Genomic DNA, 25,912 nt, shown 5'->3' with positions numbered 1-25,912 from the left:
GGGGCGGAGCGCGGCGCCCCTAGGGCTGCGGGTTCGAGACCCGCGCCGTGCCGCTGACCTCCCCGTGCCCGCAAGCGAGGCGATAAACCAGACGAGGGACGGCGTGAAGGCAGAGAGGATTTATAGCGTTCCTCGGGAGAACGTACACAGCCTGGGCAGGGAGGCAACGCGGCTCCGGAAGAGCTCTGAAACAACAGGTGTTCTCATTCACCGACGCTAATTACATTACAAGCTCCTCCGAAAGAACAGGCAGCCCTGTCATCCCTCCCGGCTAAAGCAGAGGCTTTTCTGCAACTAATTTCTCCCTGCAGGAGCTCTATTAGCTGCTAGACCTTCACAGCCGACTGTACAAGTATCTAAAGATTGCATTTTGTCACCCCTTATTTCTACATATCATCTGAAAAAGAAACCCCGCTCCACAATCAGCACGGACCCGTTTGCAGAACTGTCCCCTTCCAGTCCGTGCCCCCGCCTGAACTTCAGAGCTGCTGCAGATGTGAAGGCATCACTTTCACAGTAAACAAGATTGCATCATTTGAACAACTTGGAAGTCAACAGCAACAGAACAGAGGCTGGGGTAGCAAAGAACGTTTTTGGTGTCACTGGAAAAGTAACATGGCAGTTGTTAGCCAACACAGAGAACAATTAGTATAGGGACAGGGCAATAGGACAATCAGAAGAGGCTGAAACTTCCCAAGATGCAGAGGTGAGGAAGCTACAGTGCAGTGGAAATTCTTGGTATTAAACAATAATAATTCTTGAAAGGAAAGACAGAATAAGAGAGAAAAGAGGGTACTAGGAGAGATTCCAGATGTGGTGCAAATACACTGGATGTATTCTTCATTCACATGGCAAGTTTCATGGATGCTCTGGAGAAACTGCCATCACCACTGCAAGGCATCTGTCTCGCCAATGATTGCATGTCTGGGTATGGAGATCTTTGTTCTCAGTTCAGTGTGTCCTCCAGCTCCTCCTTCTGCTTTTTTCTCTCTGCAAGCCACTGCTGAATCTTTTCTTTAAGCTCCCTGTTTGGTCTAATCTGGTCCATAGTGAGTGGGCTCCGATTAAAAGGATCTGTCTGATCACTGAAAGAGAGCATTGAGGAGATTACCTTGACAGCCCATTTGCTAGGAAAAAAAAAAAAAAGACTGGTCAGGAAGATTGGTGCAATCTTCCTGCTGTTAAGTGAACTTACTGAGCCAACACTGAGCCCATGTGTCACTGGATATCATTAGATAAGTGAAATGTATTACCTGTATACCCCACCCTATCCCAAGCTTCCAACTTGGAAAAGCACAAGTCCTTTTTTGCCTCATGAAAAGCAGTCAGTGACAAAGGAAGCTTAACATAACCAAGGATGCACTTAAGCCTACATCTCATACCTCAGTAGGTGCCGGGCTATGGTTGATCGATCCACAGTGACACGGGATGATGGCAGGATTACTGGGTCAGACATCAGAGTGCTCATGATAGGATCCAGGAACTCATCGCAAGCATCTGCATATGTCTCCTCTTCCTGCTGCTGACGGTCTGCAAGAGACTGGCAGGCAAACACAGCTTTTAAAATCCCGGAGTTCCCAGTGCTGTTCCAATTCTTTCAAAAACAGGTTTGCTTTTAACATCACCGTGACTGAAAAAACACTTCCCTGGAACACACAAGTATCACAGCTGGTCAGGGCGGTGGCTGTTTAACAGAGGCACTGTTAAAACTACAAAAACAGAACAGGTTGGGGAGCCTGATTTAACACAAATACATTTGCCACTAGAAGCTGACAAACTTCAATAGCCAAGCCTCACTATAAGCCACCATGCCTTTCTTTTCTCATGCTGTATGCTCATACACCTGTAGATGCATTCAAGAACTGCATGCTAAAACTTATTGGGGTCTATGCCATAAAGGAGCCTCCTCAGCTGTCCAAACATACACTTCAGATAAAGCACCATTTCCCAGAACTGCATCTCCATGGCAAAGGTGCAGCCATAAACAGATGGAAAAGGATGCCAGTTTCCTTTCTTTTTGCCTCTTATCCTATCTACTTCTCACCTTGATCCTTTCAGCCAGGTTACTGAAAGCCACTATCATGTTGCCAGGCTTATTGATCTTCTTCAGAACCCTTACTGTCTGGGCAAAGAGTGTTGGTGAATAGGAACGGCCATCCTTCGGTACTGTGGCACAGAAGTTTTCTTCATCCCTGGACCACAATTTGAAAGAAAACAAGAGCTTAAGAATTTATATTCCTCTGGCTGCAAAGCACAGTGCCCTCAACAGCTGTGTTACCAGAGCAAGGAACTCAAGTTACACGGTGTCGAGAGAAAAGCTTGACTGTAATCAAATGTTTTTCCTAGGTCCTCTCCACAGAGACCCACGGGATGAATTTAACTGTGATTATGCTGAACTTGCACTCCTACTAGCTGCATTGCAGCTGTCTTCCCTGTGTAGTCCAAGAACAGTTACAGAAGAGCACACCATGCTTCTGAAAGGCCCATTAAGGACTTCTGTTCACTGCTCCTATGAAAACACTCCCACCCTGTGGCAAAGGAGGTCACAGGGCTCTGCTACCCCAGATGTTCACCTAACTGCAGCTGCAGTTCCCATCCCAGTGCAGGTTTTGGTGTGCACATCACAGCTAGTCCCACTTTAGGCCAAATTAGATTTCCAATTCCTTGCAAACATTATCAGTGTTCAACAGATGACAAAAACCTGTTTATACTTAAAAGCACCCAAAAGGCCATTCTTCTCCACGAGCACTTCTGACATCCCACCTCCAGCACTCCCTTGTCACATACCCAAGGTTCAGGTAGATCGTACAGATGTCAGAAACTAGCTGCTGTGGTTTGAAGTCAAACTCGCTGAAATCCTTGACTTTCAAAGCTCCCATTTTAGGGCCAACCAGGTGTTGCAGAAAATAGTTTAGCATGGAGATGATGCGTTCAGCAAGAAAGGGATGCACAAACAGGGACTTGATTTCTGGAACAGAAACCGATAGTTCCCTGAGCTTCACAGTAATCCAGTCCCTCTCTGACAATCCTTAAACTGAATCAGACCCGCCCAATTCTCAGGCAATGCAGTTCTGTAGGTTTCAGCAGGCAGGATTTACTCCTCCTACCTGATGTCAGGAAGGCCAGAGTACCGATGGTTTCGTTGGACATGATGTTGTGGAATCGAGCCAGCTGACCAAACATCTGCAGGCTGGACTCCTTCTCCCGACGAGCCTCCTGGGACAGGCTGTCCCACTCACCACGGTCCTTCTCTATCTGCTGAATTTTAATCTTACTCAGGTACTGTAAAGACACAGCAGGGAAACATATGGGAGCAGCTGTGTGAGTAAAGCTGACTAAGATGCTTTCCTTTCAGCCAGTCACTTCAGGGCACGGAAGAGGCACATGTGTTTGATAGAAAAGCATGGAATACATCTCCTACAGCAGCCTCAGGAGAACAGGCAACAAATAGGCAGCAACAGCTAACCCAGAGTGCTCCCTCATCACCACCTGAGAGCATTAACAGGGAGATGCTAAAAACCAGAATGTCTGTAATGAATGTGGATTACATTAGGATTGCTCCTCATAGAACCTTCATTCTGTAACCTTCTGCTACGCTGATGTAGGCAGAAAAGAGACCTTAGTGAACTAAGAAAACTGTCAGAGACATTCAGCACAGCTTTTGAGTGCTTAGCACAGAGAGTATCCACGTTCCAAATCATCTCTGGTGAATCAGTATAACATTACCATCTCCTCTATGGCAAATTCCACTTTAACACATCTAAGTAAAATTAACAGAAAGCATCAAGCCTCACTGCTCATCTGCCCGATCTCAGGAGGGCAGAAAAACCAAAGCATTTTCAAGAGTGGAATGCCATGAGTTAATTTCAAAAGCTGTAACAAGCAAGAAATAAGAGCTCACTTGTGTTACAACGCCTTCGTGTTCTCACCACCCTAAGAAACTTAATGGCAAGACCTCAGATACTATCTGCTCCACTCTAACAGGGGCCATTATGGAAGGAAAAGGTAGAGCATTTGAAAGGGCTCATAACTGCAGAACTTTAATAAAACATACAATTGCTCATACTGACAAATTGTATGAAGTCTGTAGATGTTCAAAACCAGATGTACAACATCCATGTGAGCTGTCTGATCTGCCAGCCTCCATTCTGCCACAAGTAAAAGCTCCACAAAAGCACTTACTGGCAGCACCAAGAAGGCATGGTGAGACAATCATCACACATCAGGGACACGAATTCAGCTGAAACTTGCCTTGTAAACCTAACGGAAAATTGCCTAGAGACAAAAGGTCCTTATTAGCCTACACCACCTGAGGAAAGGCCAAGGGGATTTGATAATCAAAAACTGCAGAACTCATTTAAAGCCTGGCTGCATCCAGATTAATAACAGGCAGATTTCCTTCCGACTCTGCTAGCACTTCATTTTCCATCTGGGAAGAAAAAAAGAAAGTTTTTCTGTTTCTTTTTGTTCTGATCCATCTCCCAGGATGAAGGGGAATGGAATCAAGTGCCCTGTGAGTGCTATCCCAGACCCCATCATACTTCTGCCATAATCCCTTCTTCTGTGGTGTTTGCTGTACCAGACTTGATGCTTGCAAGATCATGAACCTGGCTCAGCTGAGTTTCCCAGCAAGTATCTGCTGCGAGGATTCATCCAAAGAGCAAAAGTATATTAATATTGTTCTGGAGATAAAAGGTCACTGCTGTAATCAGCCACCTAAAAGGGAGTAAGATCCATTTCTACACGATGCCTGCAGCATACACACAAAACCCTACCTGTATGGCTTCATCCAACAGGAAAATTGCATCGTTCATGAGCAAATTAAGGAAGCGCAAGAAAAGAGGGGGATTCATTGCTTCTAGATTCTCTGAGGCATAATCAGCCAGAGCCTGCAGATAACAAGAAAATGATTACTGCTTCGACACAGTCCAAACTGCAAGACACAAATCTACAAGCTCCATAAAGAGCTAAACAGAGATGCTCACATTTACATGGCTTGTCTCACCTTTATGCTCTGTCGGTATGAATCCGTGCCCCACATGTATCTCAGGATGGGATACATTGGACGGCGGTAGTTGAATTTTTGCTCAAACTGATGTGGGTCACCTAGACAGAAGTGAAAGCACCACGTTTTGGCTATGGGCACAGACAGAGATTTTTAATTCCTTTTCAATGTTTGCTCAGCACTGTGTGGGAGCAGGCTGCGTTTTCTTCACAAAGCTGAAATATTGACCACCCAGGTGGGTACTGAATGCATCAATAGGCAGCAAGCAGTCAAAGCACAGTTTCACCACCACTTCCTCAACAAAAAGGTCTGGCAGTTTCTACTGACTGTTACCACTGCTGTGACCAGGCTAAACTAAGCATCCAGAGGGTACAACAAGCAAGTCCCATGGAAAAGAGCATGAGTGGCTGCTGGGATCACAGCTATTTAAGATCACCTGGGATACTTTTACAGTAGGAAGGTGCAGTCGATGGATAGTCAGTGTCTGACAGCATCCCAAGCAGAAATAGACACAAGCAAGTGAGAAGGGCAGCACTTCCAGCCCTTGAGTAATACTCCAATTTCAAAGTGCAGGAAGTGCCAATCGTATGTAGGGCTGCAGGAAACCAACAGAGTCCAACACAACCCCCTGGGAAGGAAAATGACCGCCTCAGCTACACAGATGCATTTCCTCTAACAGCATGTGTTTCCTATTGCTCCCAGGGGATTATAAAAAACAGCTCCTGGAGAAGTCAGAGACCTGTCACTGACTTCCAAACAACACAACCGATTCCGCAGTAGAAGGAAATGGCAAATTACAAGCACTGCACCAACAAACACTTGCCCTTTGACAGTTATACTTCCTAGCCATGTGGTTTTGTGCAAGTCAGAATTCTGGAAAGACAGGTGCTTTGCTGGAATACAACTGAGCAGTTTAACAAAGCACAGATATTCCTTCTTCTCTTACACTGAAGCACTTCAAAACCTGAATAAATTTTACAGAAGGAAGACACCTCTTCACCTTCCATGCTTACCAGTAAACTCAATATCCACAAAGACTTTGATAAGTGCCTCAGCAAGATGGGCAGCATGTTGGTAAGAGCAGAACACTCTTTTACGATGAAACACACTGGAGACAAGTGGATTCTGGGCCTGATCTAAATGAGGCATCACAGCTTCCAGCACTTCTGCCAGCTTGGCTCGCAGATGAGGATTTTTCATTCTGTAAGTGAAAAAAAAACAGTAGAATTCAAAAGGGATACTTAAAAAAGATCAACTCCAATATGTTCCTGTAGCAACTAGCAAAGCATCTCTAACAAAGCAGTTTCTTATAGGAGCATAAAGCAAAGCGTCCGTGTTAAAAGACAGACAGATTCTGCTGGGAACAACATCTGATTCTTTGCTCTCCCACTCAAAATCCTTTCAAAACTAGTTTTTGTTAAATACAGCGCTTTAATCCACACCCAGATGACCACAACTAGCATCTAAATTCTACTCAACACCATACTTGCTTGTTTCTGTGTATACAGCACCATGGGAAGCAGCAGAATAAGTAATCTTTCATGTACATTTTGATTAGGTAGTGATTTCCAGCTGATACATACTCTTAGTGCTCCTGCAGCCATATGCCCTCTGTGTAGATGAGATTGCCAGCAAGCATAGAAGTAACTTCTTCAGGTAGTAAGAAGTATTGGGAGTGTTGGAAAAACTCTCAACATCTAGAGATGAGCAGCAGTTACTGCTACAGCAACAGCCAAACCTCCCTTGCTCAGTGTTCACTGGCACCTAGTTTCTGGGTGACTATGCTCCTGCATAGTATGACTAAACAAGTCTTTAGACACTGAATATTCTGTTTGCCTCATGTGAAGCACAAGTTCTTCAGGCAGCTTTTAGTGCCTTCTGTGAGCAGAATTTGATTCTTCCAGAGAGATCAAGCAACCTACAGATGTATGAGCCAAGCCTCGAGGCACCTCTGACAATTCCCTCTTTCTGTTTCTATCCAGGTGCTTTGCAGTAAGCATAAAGGGTTTAGACCTGGGTCTGTACGTACCTCTCCACATCACCCATGAAAACAGTAACAAAGTGAAGGATGTGCTCCAGAGAATCAGCAGAAGTCTCCAAGATGTCATCAGCAAAACGCCGCAGGAAAATGAAGAAGTCACCCAAATTATCTGCAAAGAATTCTGTGGGGAGAGATTGCACGTTAGTTCATCAGGCAGCTCACACAGCATGTTTTCTGGCCTTCATGGCACTTAGCTTACCTCTCTAATTCCAATTAAGGTTTCAGAACTGAGGAGGAGTTTTATTAGAACACCAAAATCATGAAGAAATCTAACGCACAGGATTCACTTGACTCATCTCAAAAGTCACTCTACAGGGCTCCCAGCAGCTCTCCATTGATATTATGCACTGCTATACAGCAGAAGCTCAAGGGAAGACAGTCTCAACACAATAGAATTTAGTGCACAGGGAAAACAGTAAATCAATGCAGGATTTGGCCAAACATAGCAACATGGCAATGCATAGGATCTTTGAAAGGTCAGCAGCAATCAAAATCTGAAGCATTCCCTCAAAGAGCTGCAAATGTTAGGAGAGTTAATGACCCTCTTCAAAGAGAATATTCTGTGCAAAGAAAAATGCTATCAGCAGTAGCACTATATCCTCTCCCCTGGAAAGCAAAGCACTTCCTTCGACAGAGCTTCCAGTATTCATCTAGACAGCATCAGGACTAAATTGCTGGATTAACTAAGAGATCTGTTTTGGATGCTATGATCTGGGTGTTGTTATCGTTGAAGTTGCAGCTGACTCACACTACACTCTCTCACATGTTCTATAACTCATAACTCACCCTTCACAAAGCTAAAAACTAAGGGGAAACCCTGGTGCTTAAGGAATCATGAAGAATAAGGCCACGTATGCATAAACACTCTGAACAGAGCACTTCTTAAGCTGTTTTAGATTCAGACCCTCACGTGCAGCAGCACAAACCAGCAGGAAAAGTGGCTTCACCTGGTACATAGGCCAATGCACTGTTTTCCACTCCTGGCAATGGAAACGTCAGCTCTACAGGCTCAGTCCCTTGGTTTCCTATAGCCAGCTGTACCAGGAGAACTGCCATGGACACCTGCAGATTCAGGCAGTTCTGCAGCATCTGTGGCTCCGTCATCGCTGTCTTCGTGGAGAGATAGATGGTCATCAGGCGTTCAAACTGCTCCCTGAGGCTGTCAGCAGCAGGGCTAGAACTCTGCTGAGCTTCTCGCCACGCTACCTGCAGGCGGTGAAGGCTTTGGTTTATCTTTACCATCTGGTCATGCAACCTACTCGGGGAAAACAAGGCAAGAGATCAGACAAGGTGCAACTAAGTTCAGTACAGACTGCCTAAGAAATGCAGAAGTTACCGTGCTTGCTAGCTAGAATTTAGCTTGTTTGTTAGAGACATTCTGTGCAGCAGGCAAATATCTTTTCTGTTTAAGCTATTTCCCTGCAAATAATCTGTTTCAGGGGTCAGTAACAAGAAACGTATAAAGAAAGGCAAGCCAGGACTTGAAAGGACAAGAAATCCTCCTGAAATACCAAAGAGGTCTGTTAAGCAGCCTGGTAAAGCAGCAGCTCCTATGAAGCACTCTGCAGTGGTGCAGACAACGAACCCACGCAGCTGCAAACCTTGTTGGGTTACGAAGGTCAGGGTGTGGGTAAGCCTGGGAAGTGACATTTTCAGTTTCCCAGCAACAAGCCGCTTGCATAACTTTTTCATCTATTTCTATATTTAGATAATAAACCAGAAGGGGACTATGCCTGAATCAGTGGTGACCTCATAGTATCCAGGCAACAATTTAGAGAAGAAAGCTATAAAAATAGTGCATTCTGGTGTCCAGAAAATTGTTTCCTGGAAACGGCCAGTTACGTTGCACTGCTGCTTCAAACAAAATTAATTTAGTGGAGCAGTTCAGACACCTCACACTCTGCTACTGAGATGCTCCCTGGTAGATAAGCAAAAAGACAGAGGCCTGCTCCCCCAAAGAAGGTAACAGAACTGAGTGAGCCCTGGCAATCCAGCACCTAGCTGTTAAAATACTATAGGTCACGTGGATTCTGTAAGGCTGTCAGCTCTGACTGAACACAAGCGAGCAAAAATTCTTTACTAAATTAGTCAGCCTGACACTCAAGCTGTCAGTCAAAATGCATTTGGCAACTCAATTGGTATACTCTGAACTAAAAATCTATGTGATCATATAACAGCAATGGGAACAATCTTTTGCCTAAAGCTTGAGCTTTCACATTAGGCTTAAATAATGAATATTCAGAAATAGAGACATAAAACCTCTCTCAAAGTGCCTGCCTCGGCAGCACCTCTAACACCTTCTCAGAGTCCAGCTCCATAAGAACACACACAGCTCTAGAATTATTTACCTGTGAAATCCTAAGTGAAGGGTATACTGTGTCAGAACCAGATTTTCTGTCACCAGATTGTAGCTGTTTGCAAACTCTGGCTCTTGTTCAGTCACAGCAGGTATCAAACACGTTTCTTTTTCCAAACCTAGAATTAAAAGCATCTTTGCATTAAGCTTTGTTAAGGGCTCAAGAGAGCTCCTCTGGATAACATGAAATGCAAGTGACACTGGACAGTGTTTTATTTATCTCTTCCCTTTTTCCTCTGTAGTCTCTCGCTTAACTCATCCTTTACCAACATACAGCAAGAGTGCACTGGAGAGGTTAGGAACTGAGAAGATCCCTTTTTGCTTCACTTGCTCCCATAGGTTTTGGACATACCTTTCATATGTACATTCTTACTCCTCCGCTCCTCTTCATTCAGCTCTTTCAGGGCACAGTAAGTGGGGTTAAAGGTTAGCAGCCTAGGAGATTTTGGTTTGCAGAAGGGCTGACACAGCTTCAGGAGGGCAGCTCCCAAATTCAGGAAGAAGGCATCTGAGGCATACATCTGGAAGAAGATCTCTGGCATCTGATTAGCCCAAATTTTGGTACGGCCTGAGTTAGCGTGCAGACAGTTTCCAAGCCAGGAGAGAATCCTGTGCTTCGTCTCTGGAGACAACTGCAACAGGTTCTTGAGCATCTGGTAGATCTTCTCATGGAACTGGGCCATAAACTGTAACAGGAAACAGAGAATGGTTGAAGGAGTCATGATCTGAAGGCTTCTTTTGACTATCTTATTAATGCTTCCAGAGTTGTCCCGTGTCCAGACAACACCTCACCCTCAAAACAAAGGAATTTCAAAGTAAATTATCATTGTGACACCTGTATTAATCACCACTCAGACACACATTATGAATAGCTCAAAACCTGAGGCCAGAATAATTAACAACACACTGAAATGCAAGTTGTTTCTGTGGGAAATACAAGCAAAATTCTTCACACATTTTTGGCAGAAACAACAACCTTGAAAGAAATCTCATTCTTTGTGAAAAACACCTGCACCTGAGCATGCTTCCCTGCAAAATGAGGGCTGTGTTTGTGTCCTATTCTGCGATGCTTCTCTCTTCTGAAGCAATCTAAGATCCTACTAGCACTGCTGATCTCAGGAGGGAAGCTATTTAATTTCACAGAAAAAAAAGTGCTGCTCGTCATTCTATCTGCTTGTGAGCCAATGTTTTAATTAGAGGAAAAGTACTTAAAAAACTATTTCACAGTAATTACAACAAAGGTAGATTATCTCCGTCTTAAGCTATGGTGTCCTACAAGTACCCTATCATTTTCCCAAAGCTCAGAAAGCTACTTCATAAGCGATGACTTCTTAAGCAGCAGAAACATGAGGTCCATATAAAGACTTTGGACACAACCAAGTAAGCAGTTATACCCATTCTTGTCTTACAGATGGAGAATCTACAGGCTAAAGTGGTTCTACGACTTTCTTAGCCACAAGCCAGGCTATCGAAGAGCCAGCAAAGGAACACAACCCAACATCCAGTCTTCTCACTTGAACCCAGAAGCAGAGACCAATAAAACACTGGGAAGCAGCGTTGTTACAATTCAGTCTCACCTGATGAATATTGGATTCCTGCACCTTGATCTCTTGTGGACTGGAGCGGGATGGATTCAAGAAATATCCATGATTCTCTACCACACCAGGAGTCTTTAGCAAGCAGGAGATATTTAAGATGGCACCTAACAAAGTCTTCTGGTACATCTGTCCATTGCTAGGATCCTTGGGCTGAATATACCCTGCAAAAACCTAGGGAAAACAGTTGAACATGCAGCAGCCTACCTGAAATGCAGTCATCAGAACTACACTGTAAAGATGAATTTCTATAAATGAGAAGAGTACAAGATGTGTCACAGAAAAAACATAATTAGAAAAAACAAAAATCAGACACTGAATAGAAAATTACAGGTACATTAGAGGTACCTGTTTCTAGGACTACTGTCTGCTTTCCCACTGTCATGTGTAAACTCTTTTTCCACTTCTACCTCTTGCCATTTTGAGTGATATTACAGAAGCATTCACTGGACAACACTAAGATGATACTATTCCAACCAGTTGGGTTTCCCCGTAATAATTTAAAATGTTAACAGTTTTCAATAACTGAAGAGCACATACCTTTGCTATATCTTTCTGCTTTGTGAAATAGAGAATCATATCCAGGTAAGTGTATAGCAGGATCTGGCAAAGGTCCAAGTCCTTGATCCTGCTCAATAAAATATCAAACACCGGAACCATGACTTCCCCAAACGTCCGCACCTCCTCATCCATTGTTAAGGCTTCAATGACCTCCTCAAGAAACTCAGTCATGTCTTCAAAATCTAGCAAGGGACACAAGAATTACTGACAATACTCAATACTCAATCTGCAGCCAGATGTTAGAATATGCACACACTACAACCTAAACACAACCCTCCTCTTCAAATTCCTTTTAATGACAAACGGAGTCAAAGCTTTATCTGAGCCACAGTGTTGGTCCTGCTGGCTTTACCAATGCTAAAATTTTACTTGCTACAGTTAGATACAAGAATTCAGAGTGCCTTTTAGAGCCACCTCCTCAGTGGAGACAGGAGATCCCATTGTCATTCTGACTGCAAAATTTAAACCTCCACAGGGCTGAATACACTTGCAGAGAAACACAGCTAAAACAAAACAGAAAGCCTCACATCAACTCTAACAGTAACCTCACAAAGACATAAATTAAGTTTCACTCAAACTTACGTGCTCCTCTCAATGCTTCCAGCATCAGGTCCACCAGCTGCTCATACACATTTTGATTGACATAAATCTCTGGGGTGAGAAGAACAGTGTGAGCATTTGACACAGTCAGATTTCGGCAGCGCACAGCAAAGGGCAGCAAGTTCTCTGGAACCTTGGTTATCTGCACAGAAAGAATAAAATAGATCTGAGGCTGCACATCTGCCTCTGGCCATCAACTTTCACATCTGCCTCTGGCCATCAACTTTCAGATATCAAAGTTAACTTATTTCTCAGAAACTTCTACCCACCTCTTCTCTTGCCCTCTGGAAACAGGCATAGAGGTAGCGTAGAATTTGTTTCTCCCCTGCATCTCGATCTGCAGAGAGATTCTGTGTGCCAGCAGAGGTCATGTAAATCAGGTTGTTCCCAGGCTCCTGCAGCAGCAGGCGGGTAAACAGCGCCTAGATACAAGTAAAAACAGTTTGAAAGTGAAACAACTTCAGGAAAAATTACGTCAGGAAACAAACAAAAAAAATCCATTATCTTTTAAAAACAGACCACGCACTTGCAAAGTTCTCCTCACCTGTCAACATTGCTATAGGATAACCTCTCTCAAATAGAAGATAATAAATTCCCCATGTGAGCTAGGATTTTAAGAGTTTGGCCAGTTACAATCAGCATCTCTTTTATAGCACTGATGCAGTCTGTATCTGGACAGTCGCTGCTCTACATGAGATATGACACACACCTGCTCGATGTTTTCCATGTCAAGCCAGTCTTGGTCATCCAGATCTGCAGCCATTTCTTCCAAATACACACAACGAGCTGGAATCCCATTTCCACTCTTCATGCTGGGATCACCTGGTGAGAACATAAATAATCTGTTGGCCCGACTGATAGAACATAGCTGTAGGAAGTGAAATCTGCAAGGATCCTGCCCACGGCAAAGGCAGTTGTCTGCTACTGGCTGCTGCAGGGAAGCACTGCCCACCTCCCAGCATCCCTGTCCAATTTCACATAGATCCTGTTTAAAACACATTCCATTAGGGAATCCAGCAAGACATTTTTCTGCAGGCACAGAACCCACATCATTAGAAGCTGCACTCTTACACTGATATCACTTGTATAAAACAGTGTTGGGGTACTACATGGTTCCTCACAAGACCCCAAGCTCTTGGGGGAGTTTCTCAGTTCACACACTTGTCCCATGTGGCCCCACTTAGCAGGAGCAGCACAAGCTCCTCAGCACACTGGCACCAGAGGTGCCACATTGATGCCAGTTCTGAGACGCGCTAAGTGATGCTTCCATTTGCTGCATGGAGGGGATGACACTCAGAGGTGTCTCAGGATTGTTTTCAAGAATAGAGGCAGAAACAGTCTTTCACAGCAGCTGCGTAACATTGTTTTCTCTAACCCTTACAGGTGAAAAGCAAACACATAAGCTCTGTTCAAGGTTCTGGGAACGTCAGATATGAACCAGCTGCATGGTTTGAGGACGCAGAGCTCTTCCACCTTGTGTTCCTCCCAGCCTGTTTCTACACCAGCACAAGAACCAGAGCAGAGCTTGCTGTCTGAGGAGGGGCCATGCCTCCTACTGTTCACCCAGAGAACACCAGCATCCCATCCCCTTGAGGTCCAACACAAGCCTTCACAAGGTAAAACACATCAACAACCGCGGGGCAGCACGAGCACTCACTGTTATCCAGAGTGATGAGAAAAATCCTTTGGATCATGTGATTGATGTTGAGCTGCTCGCACAGCTCCCTCTGGGAGCGGAAAGAGCGGCTGATCTCGGCCACAGAGTAATCACAGTCATCGAGGCTCTCGGACACGCTGTTGTCAGAGTCATCCTGGCTGGCCGAAGTTTCCTCTCCTGCAAAATAAAGCTCCTGAGCTTCTTCCTCAGCACTCACAGCCTGGGTAGGGCTTCGCAGGAACACGCGGCACCAGCGAGCAGCCCGCCGCCCGCTTCCCCGCCTCGGCCCAGCAGCAGCAGGCCTCTCGCCAGGCCTCTCGCCCCGCGGCCCGGCCCTGACCTGCCAGCTGCCGCAGCTGCTGCTTCTGACCGGCGGCGAACTGCTTGGCGTCGGCGAGGGAGCTGAAGAGCGCGGCGAAGGGGTTGCCGGAGATGCTGTTGTTGTTCTCCTGATCGGTCATCTCCACTCAGCGCCGCGCCATGCGGGCCGGGCCGGGCCGACCTGCGGTGACGGCGACGAACCGAACGGAACCGCACCGGGCAGGCCCGGGGCCGCCGCGCTCACCTCCTGCTCTGCCAGACAGCGGGCGTCACCGCGTCGCACTCTAATGACGTCATCATCGAGAGCCGGAAGCTGGGCGGGAGGGACTAGAGAGTGGCGCGGTGCTTTAGCGCCCCCTGGCGTCCAGGAGGGCTCCAACATGTAAACAAAAACGCACGGGTGCAACCCGTATGCATTAATTAGCTAATTAATTAGATAATGTTGGAATTCGCACGTTTATGTACAAGCCGTCGGACCTAACATTGATTTATGGATGTCTTGCATCGGCATCACTGTCCCTGGGGGTGTTCCACAACCGTGGGGATGCAGTGCTTGGGGCTGTGGTTTGGTGGCACGGTGGGGATGGGCTGGGGTTGGACTCGGGCATCTCAGAGACCTTTTACGACCTTTATAATTGTGTGTGTGTGCATTGCAACTTTCCTCCAGCCCCATCCCGTGAGGCCTCCTCCCGGTGCCATTGTCCCAGTGGCATTGTCCCAGTACCATTGTCCAATGCCTTTGTCCCAATGCCATTGTCCCAATGCCTTCATCCCAGTGCCATTGTCCCAATGCCTTCGTCCCAGTGCCATTGTCCCAATGCCATTGTCCTAATGCCTTTGTCCCAGTACCATTGTCCCAATACCATTGTCCCAATGCCATTGTCCCAGTGCCTTTGTCCTAATGCCTTTGTCCCAGTACCATTGTCCCAATGCCTTTGTCCCAATGCCATTGTCCCAATGCCATTGTCCCAGTACCACTGTCCCAATGCCATTGTCCTAATGCCTTTGTCCCAATGCCTTTGTCCCAATGCCTTTGTCCCAGTACCATTGGCTGAGGGCTCAGGAAGGGAAACGCTCTTGGGAGCAGCCCTGGGCACAGCCCTGTGTGGTTCAATCCACCACCAGACACTGACATCACCATTTTCAAAGAACAGGTTTTAATGTTCTGCTGAGGGGTTCTTTGCCCCGTGATACAAAACCAAAGCTCTGTGGTCGCACTGAGCCTCGATGGCCACCTGCTCAGGACCCGCAGGGCTGTGGCAGCAGCTCCCAGCACAGGCTGGGTGTGGAGCGGTCCCGGCGCTCCAGCTCTGCCATCTCCTGCATCTCCCTGGCGCTCGCTGCTGGGGTCTGCACCTCGAAGGTCAGCTCGAAGCGGCTGTAGTCCACGCGGAAGGCGCCTTTCTCCAGGGACATGCAGGGTTCAAAGCGGTACCCCCACAGGATCTCGTCCTCGGTGTAGGAGGTGCGGGCCTGGCACGTCATCCCTGCGGCAGGGACATGGCAAGAGGCAGTGATGGGCTTTACAGCACGTCAACACAGGTGGCCACCCGCAGACCCCACTCCCTGTCCCTCGTGCCCGGCTCTGCCTGACCCCTGCCCACAGCATGGCTTCAGCAGCACCGGGCCTGGCCCCCCCAGAAGGCTGTGACAGAGCCACACCGACCCCTCCTCACTCACCCGTAGCTTCCACAATGCCCTCGAGGATGATGATGATCTCAAACTGCTCCCTTTTCAGTGACTCTGCCGACAGGTCCCAGAAGGGGCTGTGCTGGTTGATGACGTGGCAGATGATCTGGGGCTCCACCAGGAACAACCTGTCCTCCCCTGTATCGTAGCCTAAGTTCAGCTCCGACTGCTCCAAGGGGATGAACTCCCCTTCTTTGGTCTGTCGGGATTTGATCAGCTTGGCTCTTATTTTTGCATCCACCATGTGGCTCTCCCGAAGGTCCCCGATGCGGAACATCAGACAGAGCTTCTCGTCCCTGTGGGAGATGACACAATTTTTGCTGAAGATTAAGGTCTGGGCACGCTTCTTGGGCCTGGAGATCTTGACAAACATGCAGCCCACCATAAGGGCATCAATCATGGACCCAATGATGGACTGCGCCATCAGCAGGATGACGCCCTCAGCGCAGTTGGCTGTCACGATCCTGGAGCCGTAGCCAATGGTCCTCTGACTTTCCACAGAGAAGAGTAAGGCAGATATGAAATTGTCCACGTTCTCGATGCACGCCTTCCACTCTGGGTCCCCGATGTGGTTGATGTCATCCCTTATCCACGCATCAAAGAAATAGATGGTGCCAAAGACAACCCAGGTGACAATATAGCACATCATGAAAACAAAGAGGAACCAGCGGTACTTGAGGTCCACAATAGTGGTGAAAATATCCGAGAGGAACCTCTTCTTCTCCTGGATGTTGCCCAGGTTCACTTGGCACTTGCCCACTTTGGTGACGTAGCGCTGGCGCTGCTGCTTGCCAGCCAGACCCAGCGGCCGCTCGTCCTCTATCAGTTTGCAACGCCGGCTCTGCAGCCTCTCAGAGGCAGGGATGGAGACGATGCTGCGGTTGGGCGTCCTGCTCCGTGCCGGGCTGAGGATGCTGGGCACGCTGCGGGTGTGCCGCGGGTACCAGCGAGAGGTGCCATCACGCAGCATGGATGGATGGTCTTGGCGTGAGGCTCGGCGGTGCTTGGGCACGTCACTGGTGGTAATGGAGACACTGGGCCAGCGCCTGGTGGATCCCACAGCCTCCGAGTCTACACAGCTCTGCGTGGGAGCTGGGTCGCTAGGAACATCGGTGCCACAGGGTGGGAAGAGGTCGTTTGGAACCAGGGCACTTCTCTCAGCAGCAGCAGCAGCATCTGTGAGAAGCACAGGGGCAGCTGGGACTTCAGGCTGTAAGGGGAAAGGCTCCAGTCAGCATGAAACCAGCCTCCTCGTGCTCCGTGCCATCGTGCAGCACAGCGAGGCCACATGGCCCTACCTTCTGGGGGAAGGTGCCATAGCGGCTGGTGTCGGTGGGTGGCCGTGGCAGGTAGGCAAGCATGTGCCTGGCAGTGGGTGCCTGCGCGGGTGGGATGGAGTTCCTGCGGCCCCAGGGCTCCTCGCGTGGAAGCCAGGTGCTGCCCAAGCTGTTGTGGGTGCAGAGGCTGTGCTGTGGCTCCGTGCTGCTGCCGGCTGGAAGCACTGCGGCCATAGTGCAGGTTGGTGCTGTGGGAACAGAGCGGGGTTGTCAGGTGGAGCTGGGGGGTGTGTGGGCAGTGCAGGGTAGGGATACTGGGGGGAGTACTGCCTGGTCCTGCTCACAGCTCCTTGTGGATGCTCATGTGAAAGGTTGGGCACCAGTGGTGTCATGGGGCTGTGAGCGAGCATGGAGGGAAGCAGTGTTCCCCACTGGGGTGTCTCAACCCCACTGTCCCTGCTTGCTCCATGCCCCGTCACTGCACTCGGATGTGGTCACAGTGAGAGCACTGTGAAAATCCCACAGCCCTGGGGCTCCTCAGGGTGAGGCAAAACCATCACTAACAGAAGCCCCCTGTGTGCCTGAGGGGTTTGGAAAGTATTCCATTGGTGAGAAACAGACCCAGAGCCCTCACCTCTACTGCTGATGTCAAAACAGCCTCAGCACATTGTTTGGCTATCATCTCCCACTCATTTGAAGAGTTGATGTTTATTTTAATACAGGTTTTCATCGAAAGGGAAGTTGGATGTGACCCAAAGTGCTACTTCAAAATGCAAACAGCAGCCCTGAGCAGAACCAGAGACAGGCTGGAGCCCATCCCAGCTGCAATCCACACATGGTGCACCTGCTCTGGGGTGTCACGGGCTGGGGAGCATCTCTGCAGCCCTCAATGCAGCTGCAGCTGCTGCTAGGAGTGTAGCACAGTGCCACCCCCGTGCATGCACAGGGACAGGATGTGCTGAGTTCAGGAGCACTGCAAGGAGAGGCAACGTGCAGCAGGCAGACCTGGGGAAGAACCCCAACTGCAAGGGGCCTGGGGATTTCTTGGAGGAAGTGGGTTGTTAATCTGAGTCCCACCTAAACCATAATCCCGTTAGTTGCATTTCTGCAGCAGCTTCTGCACAGTGCTGCTGTGGGCATGGGGCTGTGATACAGGGCAGGGGGAATGCCAATCCTGCAGCCATCCCAGGGCTGGCAGCACGGTCCCTCACACTGTGCATCCATTGCAGCTGGTACCCAAAGCACCCAAACATTCTGGGGTGGGTGCTGAGGGCCACCCTCTCCTGCTGTGTCCCAGTCAGGTGATGGAGCTGAGCTGGGCAGGAAGCACCAGATGGCTAAGCCAATTACTTGCCCTAATTGCATTGCACCACCTGGGGATAGCTTCCTCCCGTTCAGCCCACTTGTGCAGCCCTCGAGCTGCGTGAAGCGGGCGCATCCTCAAGCGGTCATTACCTGCAGCTTGTTCCTTGGAAAACAGCTTTAACACCACCCAGAAACATAACTCGGAATGGGGAAACCCTGCCAGGCGCAGGATCCAGCCCTGTGGGGCACAATGTGGGGGTACCTGGCTGGCGGAGCCCCTCCCCGTCAGCGGGCTGCAGCCTCACAGCGGGACCGGCCCCAGCACGGCTCCAGGCGCTGGTCCCCCCAGGGACGAGGCGAGGGGCGCCGCTGCCTCATCCAGCATCCTCTGCCCCGGCCGCTCGGTCCTGGCGCGGGAGCTCCGTCCGTCTGTCGAGCAGCGCCGGGGCCCACAGGCTCGGCTCCTGGGGCAGCTGGATAGAGAAATTGCAAACAGACAAATTCTGCCACGGAGCGATCCTGCTGCAGGGTGCACGCACGCTCTGGGCAGCCCTGAGCTTCTGCATGGGAGCATCCTGCAAAAAAAAAACCCCATCCCAGCTGCAGCCTGCAGCAAAAATGAATAAAGAAGAGGGAATGTGGAAAGCAATCACTGTTCAGCACAGCGCCGAGCACCAGCCCTGTGCTGTGTCTCTGCATTGCCTGGGCAGGCTGTGAGGATTGGGCTAATGAGCCCTGGGGGAAGCGTGTTATCTCAGAAATAATTATCTGCTTTAATTATTCCTTTCCTCTGGCAGCACAGAGCTGACATCTGTACACCCCGGGCGTGGGGCTGGGGAAGCAGCAGCAAGTGCAGGAGCTGCAGGAGAGCCCACAGGTTTGGAGAGCGCAGCTCCTGTAGGCAGAGCAGCAGCAGATCAGTGGTGAGACTCTTTGTAAAGTCAGGAAGTTCTGAAAATTCTGAATCCCTGAATTTTGAGATAATTTGGATTTAGACTAGATAACGTTTCCTACTTAAATGATTCTATGATTTCCCTTGATATGCTACAGCAACAGCTTCTGCCAATTTCTTATATTTAGAGTTTTCCCAAACTGTGTGTAATTCCTGTGACAGACACTGTGAGAATCATGGGTGTGAATTCTGGATGCCTGCAGATGCTGTGCTGGTAGAGATGCCTGGTCTAGTATTAAATGGGAAGGTTGGTGGCCTTGCATGTGGCAGGGAGGTTGGACATTCTTGATCCTTGAGATCCCTTCCAGCCCTGGCCATTCTGTGATTCTGTGATGCCCATGCATGGAGTTCTCACATTCAGAATGAGGATGAGAGCAGCACTGCAGCACCGCTCTGTGTCTGTCACTGAGCCCTCCTGCCTTGCACTGCTGCTGTCCCAGCCCATGCACACCATGAGATGTGTCTCATGGTCCCATGGCTGCTGCCCCATCCCACAGTGCGGCTCCCAAACGCTTGGTGACACGCTGGATACCCCCAGCATTGTGCCCCTGCCCCATCCCTGCCCATCTTCCCCTGGCCATGAGCCCCCCCTCTCGCAGCCCCGCAGCACCTACCGCATCTCCAGACACAGCCCCTCGGCCTCAGCCTGTCCCTACAGCTGCTCCTGGGCACTGACCTGTCTGCCTCTGGGCATCTTCCCATCGGTTCTGGGGGGAAATCCCCTCCTGGCTGCACCGCGGAGCTTAGGAGAAGGAAGGCGAGCTTGGCACGTCCTCCAATCCTGCTCCAGGAGAAGAAGGTCACTCGCTAATCCCCCTCAATGACGGGCAGCATTACCTCAAGATGATTTAATTGGAAAGGCTGGGGGCAGACGCGCCGCGGGGGCTTGGCGAGGGCATTCCCTGCTGGAGGATCCCAGCCCTCACCCCACACCATTCCCCCTAGTTTTAGGGATGGGGCCATCAGCAAGGCTTCAAGACACTGCCTACATCTGTGTGGTTTCCCTCACGTGTGTGAGCCATTAACTCAGTGCCCAGCGCACCTTGACCTGCAGAACCAAGTTAACACATCTCAGGGCCTCGCTCTGTGCTATATTTAAAGCTGGATCCCTACAGCAGGAGGGTTAAAAATAGCAAAGGCAGCACTGAGATTATAAATAGTGCTCAGGTCCAGCCCGACGTGGAGTTACCAACACAGCACGACGCAGCTCCACCAACTGCACTCGTGACTGCAGCGCTCGGCTCAACCCGCTCCTCTTGCAGGTGACACAGCTGTCCCCAGCAGGACTGCAGCAGTGCAAACAGCGGCCACAGACAGTGCCTGGGGGCAGCCTGGAACCGGTGGGACAACGGAACCGTGCTCAGGGCAGGCAGTTCCCAGACATCCAAGTTTCCCACGAAGGGCAGAAAGCAGAGACGGTGCCCAGCTGCAGGGCTCCGATGGGAGGATGCAGCAGAGCAGCCCTCAGCCAGCGCTGAGAGATGGCAGCAGGATGTGTACCCAAGGGATCGAGCTCCCCATCCCTAGAGCAAATAGGTTCTGCTGTCCTCGCACCTTTTTTAAAAGGCCTCCAATCATTGCGTGCCAGGAGAGTGGCAATGAAGCGGTGCTGGGGACACAGAGGTCCCACGCAGTGCTGAGCCCCCTCCTCGTGACCACCACTGTGCCAAGAAAGCAGCAGTAATTTCCCAGCCTTGCCTCCCCATATCCTTCTTGGTAACAAAGCAAGCAGATGAGCGAGAGATTAGTTGCTAATCCCCCATGAAGATGAATCTAAAAAGCTGGACCTGGGGTCCATGCATGTGGCTGGGCAGGAACAGATGGGAAGTGAGTGTCATCAGAAGGTTACTGCTTTCCTCCTCTCCTTTTTCCCCTATCTTTTTTACAGCAGGATATTTTCTTGCAGCAACACTGTTCCCCAAGTGACATCCCAGCTCTGCCTCCATCCCATCTCCCCTGGATAACCCCTGGGAGCGGCTGCTCGAAGCGCAAATGTTTGCAAAGCGCTTTTGAGGATGAGGAGGAGGGTATAAAGTCCAGCCCCATTGCAACACGGAAACTTTCCAGGATCTCTGCCTCCTGGAACAGGGACCCAGCACACAGAGCAGTCTCTGGGCCACTGCTCCTCCATGGGAGCCTCAGGGACAGCTGTCAGCACTTCTCATGGTGTTTATTTAAGGGCTAGAAGAGGGTTGGGGCCTTAAATCCCCCTGGGAAGAACCCAGGCACCACATGCTCTGCCCACAGCCCCTCTCCCCTGCCAAACCTGCAGCTGTTCTTGCCAACTCTCTCCTCAGGGTTCCTGAGGCTCAGGGGATTTGCGTGTTTCTTGCTTAACCCTCCTGCGTGCGGCACGGAGAGGCAGCACCCGCTGCAGCCCGTCAGATGTGTTTGCCTTGAAGCAATGCTGCCCACACATGGGGACAAAATCCTTTGTTTCTTGGAGATGTCCTCTCCCAGGAGCCAGCCCAGAGCATCCCCCAGTTTGCAGGGATGGGGTGGTTGGTGACACATACAGAGCAGGGCCATGCTGAAGTGCTGCACTCAATGGAGCAGCGGGAGAGAAGGAGCAGAGCGTGAGGCCAACGATGGCTTTCAGAGCAGCTTTGCTCTCCCTTGCACCCAGTTTTTCCTGCCTAGCCAGCGGTGCCTTCTTCTATCGCAGCAAAACCAACAAGACATGAAAATGATCGAGGCCACACCCAGGAATTAGAGGTATAAGCCTGAATTTCCCCACACACAACTCCTCTGAGCAAACAGCAGCGCTCCGACCGTGACCGCCAACTGAAACGGTGCGTTCATGGAAATCCACACCACAAATACACAGCTCCAAAAGTGTTAATGCCAAAAGCCTTCTGCTCACCTCAGCTTATCTCAGCCCCAGCAGCGGAGCCAGCACACAGCTTGCAGGAGTGCTGTGAGCATGGCGTGGAGCTGCAACGCAAGGGTCCAGGTGGGCGCAATGCTGCTGGCACTCTTCGGATGGGTCTCATCCTGTGTCACCACCTTTGTGCCGCTCTGGAAGAACCTCAACCTGGATTTGAATGAACTGGAGATCTGGACCATGGGGCTGTGGCAGGTGTGCATCATGCAGGAGGAAGGGGCCACGGAGTGCAAAGCCCACGACTCCTTCCTCGCCTTGCCGCTGGAGCTGCGCGTGTCCCGCGTCCTGATGTGCCTCTCCAATGGGCTGGGGCTCCTGGCGCTCCTCTTTGCCAGCGTGGGCTTGGACTGCTGGAAGACATGTGAGGGAAAACCCAACGCCAAGAAACAGCTGCTGCTCGCTGGAGGAGCAGCGTTCGGTGCGGCGGGGATCACCACTCTCGTGCCCATCTCCTGGGTCGCCTACACCACAGTCCTCGAGTTCTGGGATGAAGCCGTTCCCGACATCGTCCCGCGGTGGGAGTTTGGTGAGGCGATGTTCCTGGGATGGTTTGCTGGGTCCTTCCTTGCAGCAGGTGGGTTGCTTCTTATCTACAGCACCTGCCTGAGCCGGACTGGGACGCCCGCTGCACCTCCAGCTACCCGCCCGCTGCGGCCAGCAACACACAGCCCAGCCACGATGTCACCGTGGAGCCACCACTCACACCCCAAAAACGCCGACCTGGTAATCTGAGACTGCAGATTTTGGCTGTCTGGATTTCAGAGACGGTTCTCACACGTTAAGGGATGATTTGCTGATTCCTAAGACTGTTCATTGCAGCTTGGTTTTCTTCCATCTGTGTCTGTCTGCTTCATTTTTTTTTTTTTTTTCCCCTTTTTTCCAAGCAACACTTGCAAACCGAGCCCAGTGTTGTAAGCCAAGAAGGCAAACACAGCAGTAAAGAGCACTTTGTATTTCTGGCTACATTTGCAGTATACTCACTGATTACACTGTGTTGGCATTCCCTGGGAATCCCCAATGGCCGGGAATGTAATCGCTGTAAGACCTCTGTCTGCGCTGAAAAGCTCATCCTTGAATGTCCATTTCACTTTGATGTATTCTAAATAAATTATTTCAGCCATTAGCAGTACGTTTCTGTGCTCTGAGAGCAGAACATCCTACATGGGATGAGCGTTTGATGATGAGAGCATGGGAAGAGCGGGGACGAAGGGTGTGGGTTTTAGGGAACAAAATCACTGCTTGAGTGGTTGTTCAGTGAGCAAAGCTTAGGGAGAAAGAGAAGGGAGAGAGGGGGGAGGCAGAAACATGAGCTGATGGCCAACTGCAAAGTTGATCAAGTCACAAACGTAACAGCGACCTTCATTTAAAAGGTTCTACAGCAGAACTGTTTACCTGGACATCAAAGGCAAAGATCATAGAAATCACAGAAAGATGCTATTTTGTGTGTGTCTGTGAGGATCTCCCCTATTTCCTTGATTCAGCTCAGAAAAGAAATTAAGCCTGCTTTTACATTTGCTTTCTGCTCCTAACGCTACCGAACACCAGGCTGAGCTAACAGCCGACAGCAGGAAACCCACAGCCACAGTGCTATTTCAGAAGGGAGCTCACTGCTGCTTTAATCTGTCAGCACCAAGAGCCACAACAGCACGGCCAAAAGAAAGGAAACCTCCACCCAACAGCAGTGCTCCTTTGGGAACCAAAGTTCACTGTTCTTCAAAAGTCCCGTTTTGAAATCCGCACTTTGGTCCAGCGAAGAGTCAAAAATAGAAGCACGTGGGGAGAGAGAGAGAAAGAAAAGAGACGATTCCCAAACATTTTTCACCCGGAGGAGGGATTGCTGGGGGCGCAGCTCAGCTCGGAGGGACCCAGCAGTGCCATAGCAATGGAGCGTGCACCACAGAGGGGCCAGAAGGGCAGCATTCTTGCCTGATGAATGCACTTCTCACACACAAACGTGTTTTTTTGCAGTGACACAAACCCACAAAGCAGAAACTCTATTTTGATTTGAACTCATCACCTTGGGAAATGAAGACATGGCAGGGGGAGGGAGAATGATGGCAAGACGCTGAGCAAAGGTTTCCTCTCAGTGCCAGTACGTCCTCCTTCCACACCTGATCCAAACTCTCATGGCATCATAGGCACTGACCTGCACTCATGAGAAGCCCTTGTTCTTTTTTTTTGCATATTTGTTGGGATATTTTATTTTTGGCAGCAACAGAACAGGACAAACCTGCTGTCTCGTGAGCTGCCTCCCCAGCCAACATCCCAGTCACCTGGAAGTCAGAATGTCTTGGAATGACACAATATTGCAAAACTTATCTTGAAATGGTGGCCTTTTCCTTGCTGTGAGCAAGTGATGGAGAACGTTGCATTCAAACCCTAGAGCCCTAAGAAATAAAGCAGAGCTACCATCATTTCAGGGTCCCCTCCATCACAGCAGCACAGAGCGAGGTAGCAAGGCTGAAAAAGCAGCAGCTCTTGCTCTGTGACAGCCATCAGTTGCAACAGGCTTGGCTCACTTTTTACACACACATAACTTGAGTTTCTACAGATAATTGTTCCAGCCTTAAGGAGAACTCAAGATAAACCAACTCCCATAGGGGTTAGTTATTCCTCTATAGGAACTGATGGAGCACTGGGACCTGGTTGACAATTTCATTCAAACCACAACTCTGCTAATTACAACCAATGTTGCACCAAGAAGAAGTCCCACGAACATCTGTCTTCAATTTGCCCAAAAACACCCACATGTATTTCTCTCCTTTCCTCCCCAGCTGCTGAAAAGAATCTGCATTTTCTCAGCACAATGACAGAAGGTAAAGGCTCCATTACAATGTAGGATCACGTTAGCAGTTCAATATGCAATTAAATGTTTCATTTCCCCAATTAACGGGGAAAATACTCAGAGATTTTGGCTGCTGGAAAACATGGATTTTTCCTCCTCTTTACTAACTCAATGTGAATGCACTATTTCCTACTTCTTGCTTTGGAAATCAGATCCCCTCCTCAAAAACAACACCAGCTAACAGAGGGCGACTTGCAACACGACTGAAAGAGGAGACTTCAGGAGAAACCAGCAAGCACTGATAACCAACAGAGGCATTTTCTCAGCACCACTTGCAGGAATAGAGGACAAAAGAGGGGAAGCAGAGCTCCCTGCAGCTCCAGGGGAAGCACAGCCCTCCCCAGCACCAACCAGCACGCCGTTATCTGCAGACACAGCAGGGCTGGGCACGTGGCCTTCAGTTACAGCAGCACTGAACATGAACCCTTGGTCACACTGCTCAATCTGAATAGCAGAAATAGAGAATGGTGAGATAGGAAACCAAACAGCACCGTAACCCAGAGTGCAGCTCATGGTGTCCCACCTGTAGTTAATTAAAGAGTGCTTCAGATCGGCACCAGCACAGAGTAGGCTCAGTCAGATGCATCACAACCTGTGCTCCCATTGCAGCATGTGTTGGCTAATGGAAGCATCAGCCACAAACCAGATGAGCTCAGTGCACACCATGAGCCATATTTAACCCCGGGGCATAGCATGACCTGGCTGCTCTCTGTGTCACAACAACGTTAAGGCACTGCTGTAGATTTCATTTGAATTCCTGCCTTCTCAGTGATGAGCTGAAGCCGTCAGGTCTGAAGAGCAAACAAAACTCTGTGGTCACAATC

At 49.4% G+C, this 25,912-nt stretch overlaps 3 protein-coding genes across 4 annotated transcripts; 1 reads left to right on the top strand and 2 right to left on the bottom strand.

Annotated features, from left to right (window-relative positions):
- Nucleotides 1-104: 104 nt before the first annotated feature.
- UBE4A (ubiquitination factor E4A) lies at nt 105-14,443 on the bottom strand. The gene is made up of 19 exons (XM_031599855.2): nt 14,156-14,443; nt 13,816-13,992; nt 12,868-12,980; nt 12,428-12,580; nt 12,141-12,300; nt 11,538-11,740; nt 10,980-11,171; nt 9,755-10,088; nt 9,395-9,521; nt 7,994-8,301; nt 7,035-7,167; nt 6,019-6,206; nt 5,006-5,106; nt 4,776-4,889; nt 3,108-3,282; nt 2,788-2,968; nt 2,045-2,192; nt 1,383-1,540; nt 105-1,085 (listed from the first exon to the last, which is right to left on the bottom strand). The coding sequence occupies exons 1-19, from the start codon at nt 14,274-14,276 to the stop codon at nt 947-949; spliced, it is 3,225 nt and encodes a 1,074-aa protein (XP_031455715.1). The 5' UTR covers nt 14,277-14,443; the 3' UTR covers nt 105-946.
- Nucleotides 14,444-15,335: 892 nt separating this feature from the next.
- On the bottom strand, nt 15,336-18,829 carry LOC116232990 (G protein-activated inward rectifier potassium channel 4-like). Of its 2 annotated transcripts, XM_031599636.2 has the most exons (4): nt 18,670-18,829; nt 17,124-17,350; nt 15,817-17,035; nt 15,336-15,623 (listed from the first exon to the last, which is right to left on the bottom strand). In XM_031599636.2, exons 2-4 carry the CDS (start codon nt 17,334-17,336, stop codon nt 15,376-15,378), a joined length of 1,680 nt encoding a protein of 559 aa, XP_031455496.1. In that variant the 5' UTR covers nt 17,337-17,350; nt 18,670-18,829; the 3' UTR covers nt 15,336-15,375. The 2 variants fall into 2 exon arrangements, with proteins under 2 accessions (XP_031455496.1, XP_089979660.1); XM_090123534.1 differs by lacking the exon at nt 15,336-15,623 and having other exon boundaries at nt 15,659-17,035; nt 17,124-18,829.
- A 3,366-nt stretch (nt 18,830-22,195) lies between these two features.
- CLDN25 (claudin 25) lies at nt 22,196-23,748 on the top strand. Its single transcript, XM_031599637.2, has one exon. The coding sequence runs from the start codon at nt 22,283-22,285 to the stop codon at nt 22,973-22,975; it is 693 nt and encodes a 230-aa protein (XP_031455497.2). The 5' UTR covers nt 22,196-22,282; the 3' UTR covers nt 22,976-23,748.
- The last annotated feature ends 2,164 nt before the right edge of the window (nt 23,749-25,912 follow it).

The sequence above is a fragment of the Phasianus colchicus genome, chromosome 23 (genome assembly GCF_987193195.1).
Source record: "Phasianus colchicus chromosome 23, bPhaCol1.hap1.1, whole genome shotgun sequence".
In the NCBI taxonomy this organism is placed as follows: Eukaryota; Metazoa; Chordata; class Aves; order Galliformes; family Phasianidae; genus Phasianus; species Phasianus colchicus.
The sequence above is the reverse complement of the archived record's forward strand: the minus strand, read 5'-3'. Positions and strand labels throughout refer to the sequence as shown.

What these genes read in the sequence shown, in the direction of transcription:
- LOC116232990 (XM_031599636.2), bottom strand. Translation starts at nt 17,336, where the DNA reads ATGGCCGCAGTGCTTCCAGCCGGCAGCAGCACGGAGCCACAGCACAGC. An exon ending in ATGGCACCTTCCCCCAGAAG is followed by an intron (nt 17,036 to 17,123) that starts GTAGGGCCATGT and finishes TTCCCCTTACAG; the next exon opens with CCTGAAGTCCCAGCTGCCCC. An exon ending in GGGCATTGTGGAAGCTACGG is followed by an intron (nt 15,624 to 15,816) that starts GTGAGTGAGGAG and finishes TCCCTGCCGCAG; the next exon opens with GGATGACGTGCCAGGCCCGC.
- UBE4A (XM_031599855.2), bottom strand. Translation starts at nt 14,276, where the DNA reads ATGACCGATCAGGAGAACAACAACAGCATCTCCGGCAACCCCTTCGCC. An exon ending in GCAGCTGCGGCAGCTGGCAG is followed by an intron (nt 13,993 to 14,155) that starts GTCAGGGCCGGG and finishes TTTATTTTGCAG; the next exon opens with GAGAGGAAACTTCGGCCAGC. An exon ending in ACGATCTACCTGAACCTTGG is followed by an intron (nt 2,193 to 2,787) that starts GTATGTGACAAG and finishes ATTGTGGTCCAG; the next exon opens with GGATGAAGAAAACTTCTGTG.
- CLDN25 (XM_031599637.2), top strand. Translation starts at nt 22,283, where the DNA reads ATGGCGTGGAGCTGCAACGCAAGGGTCCAGGTGGGCGCAATGCTGCTG.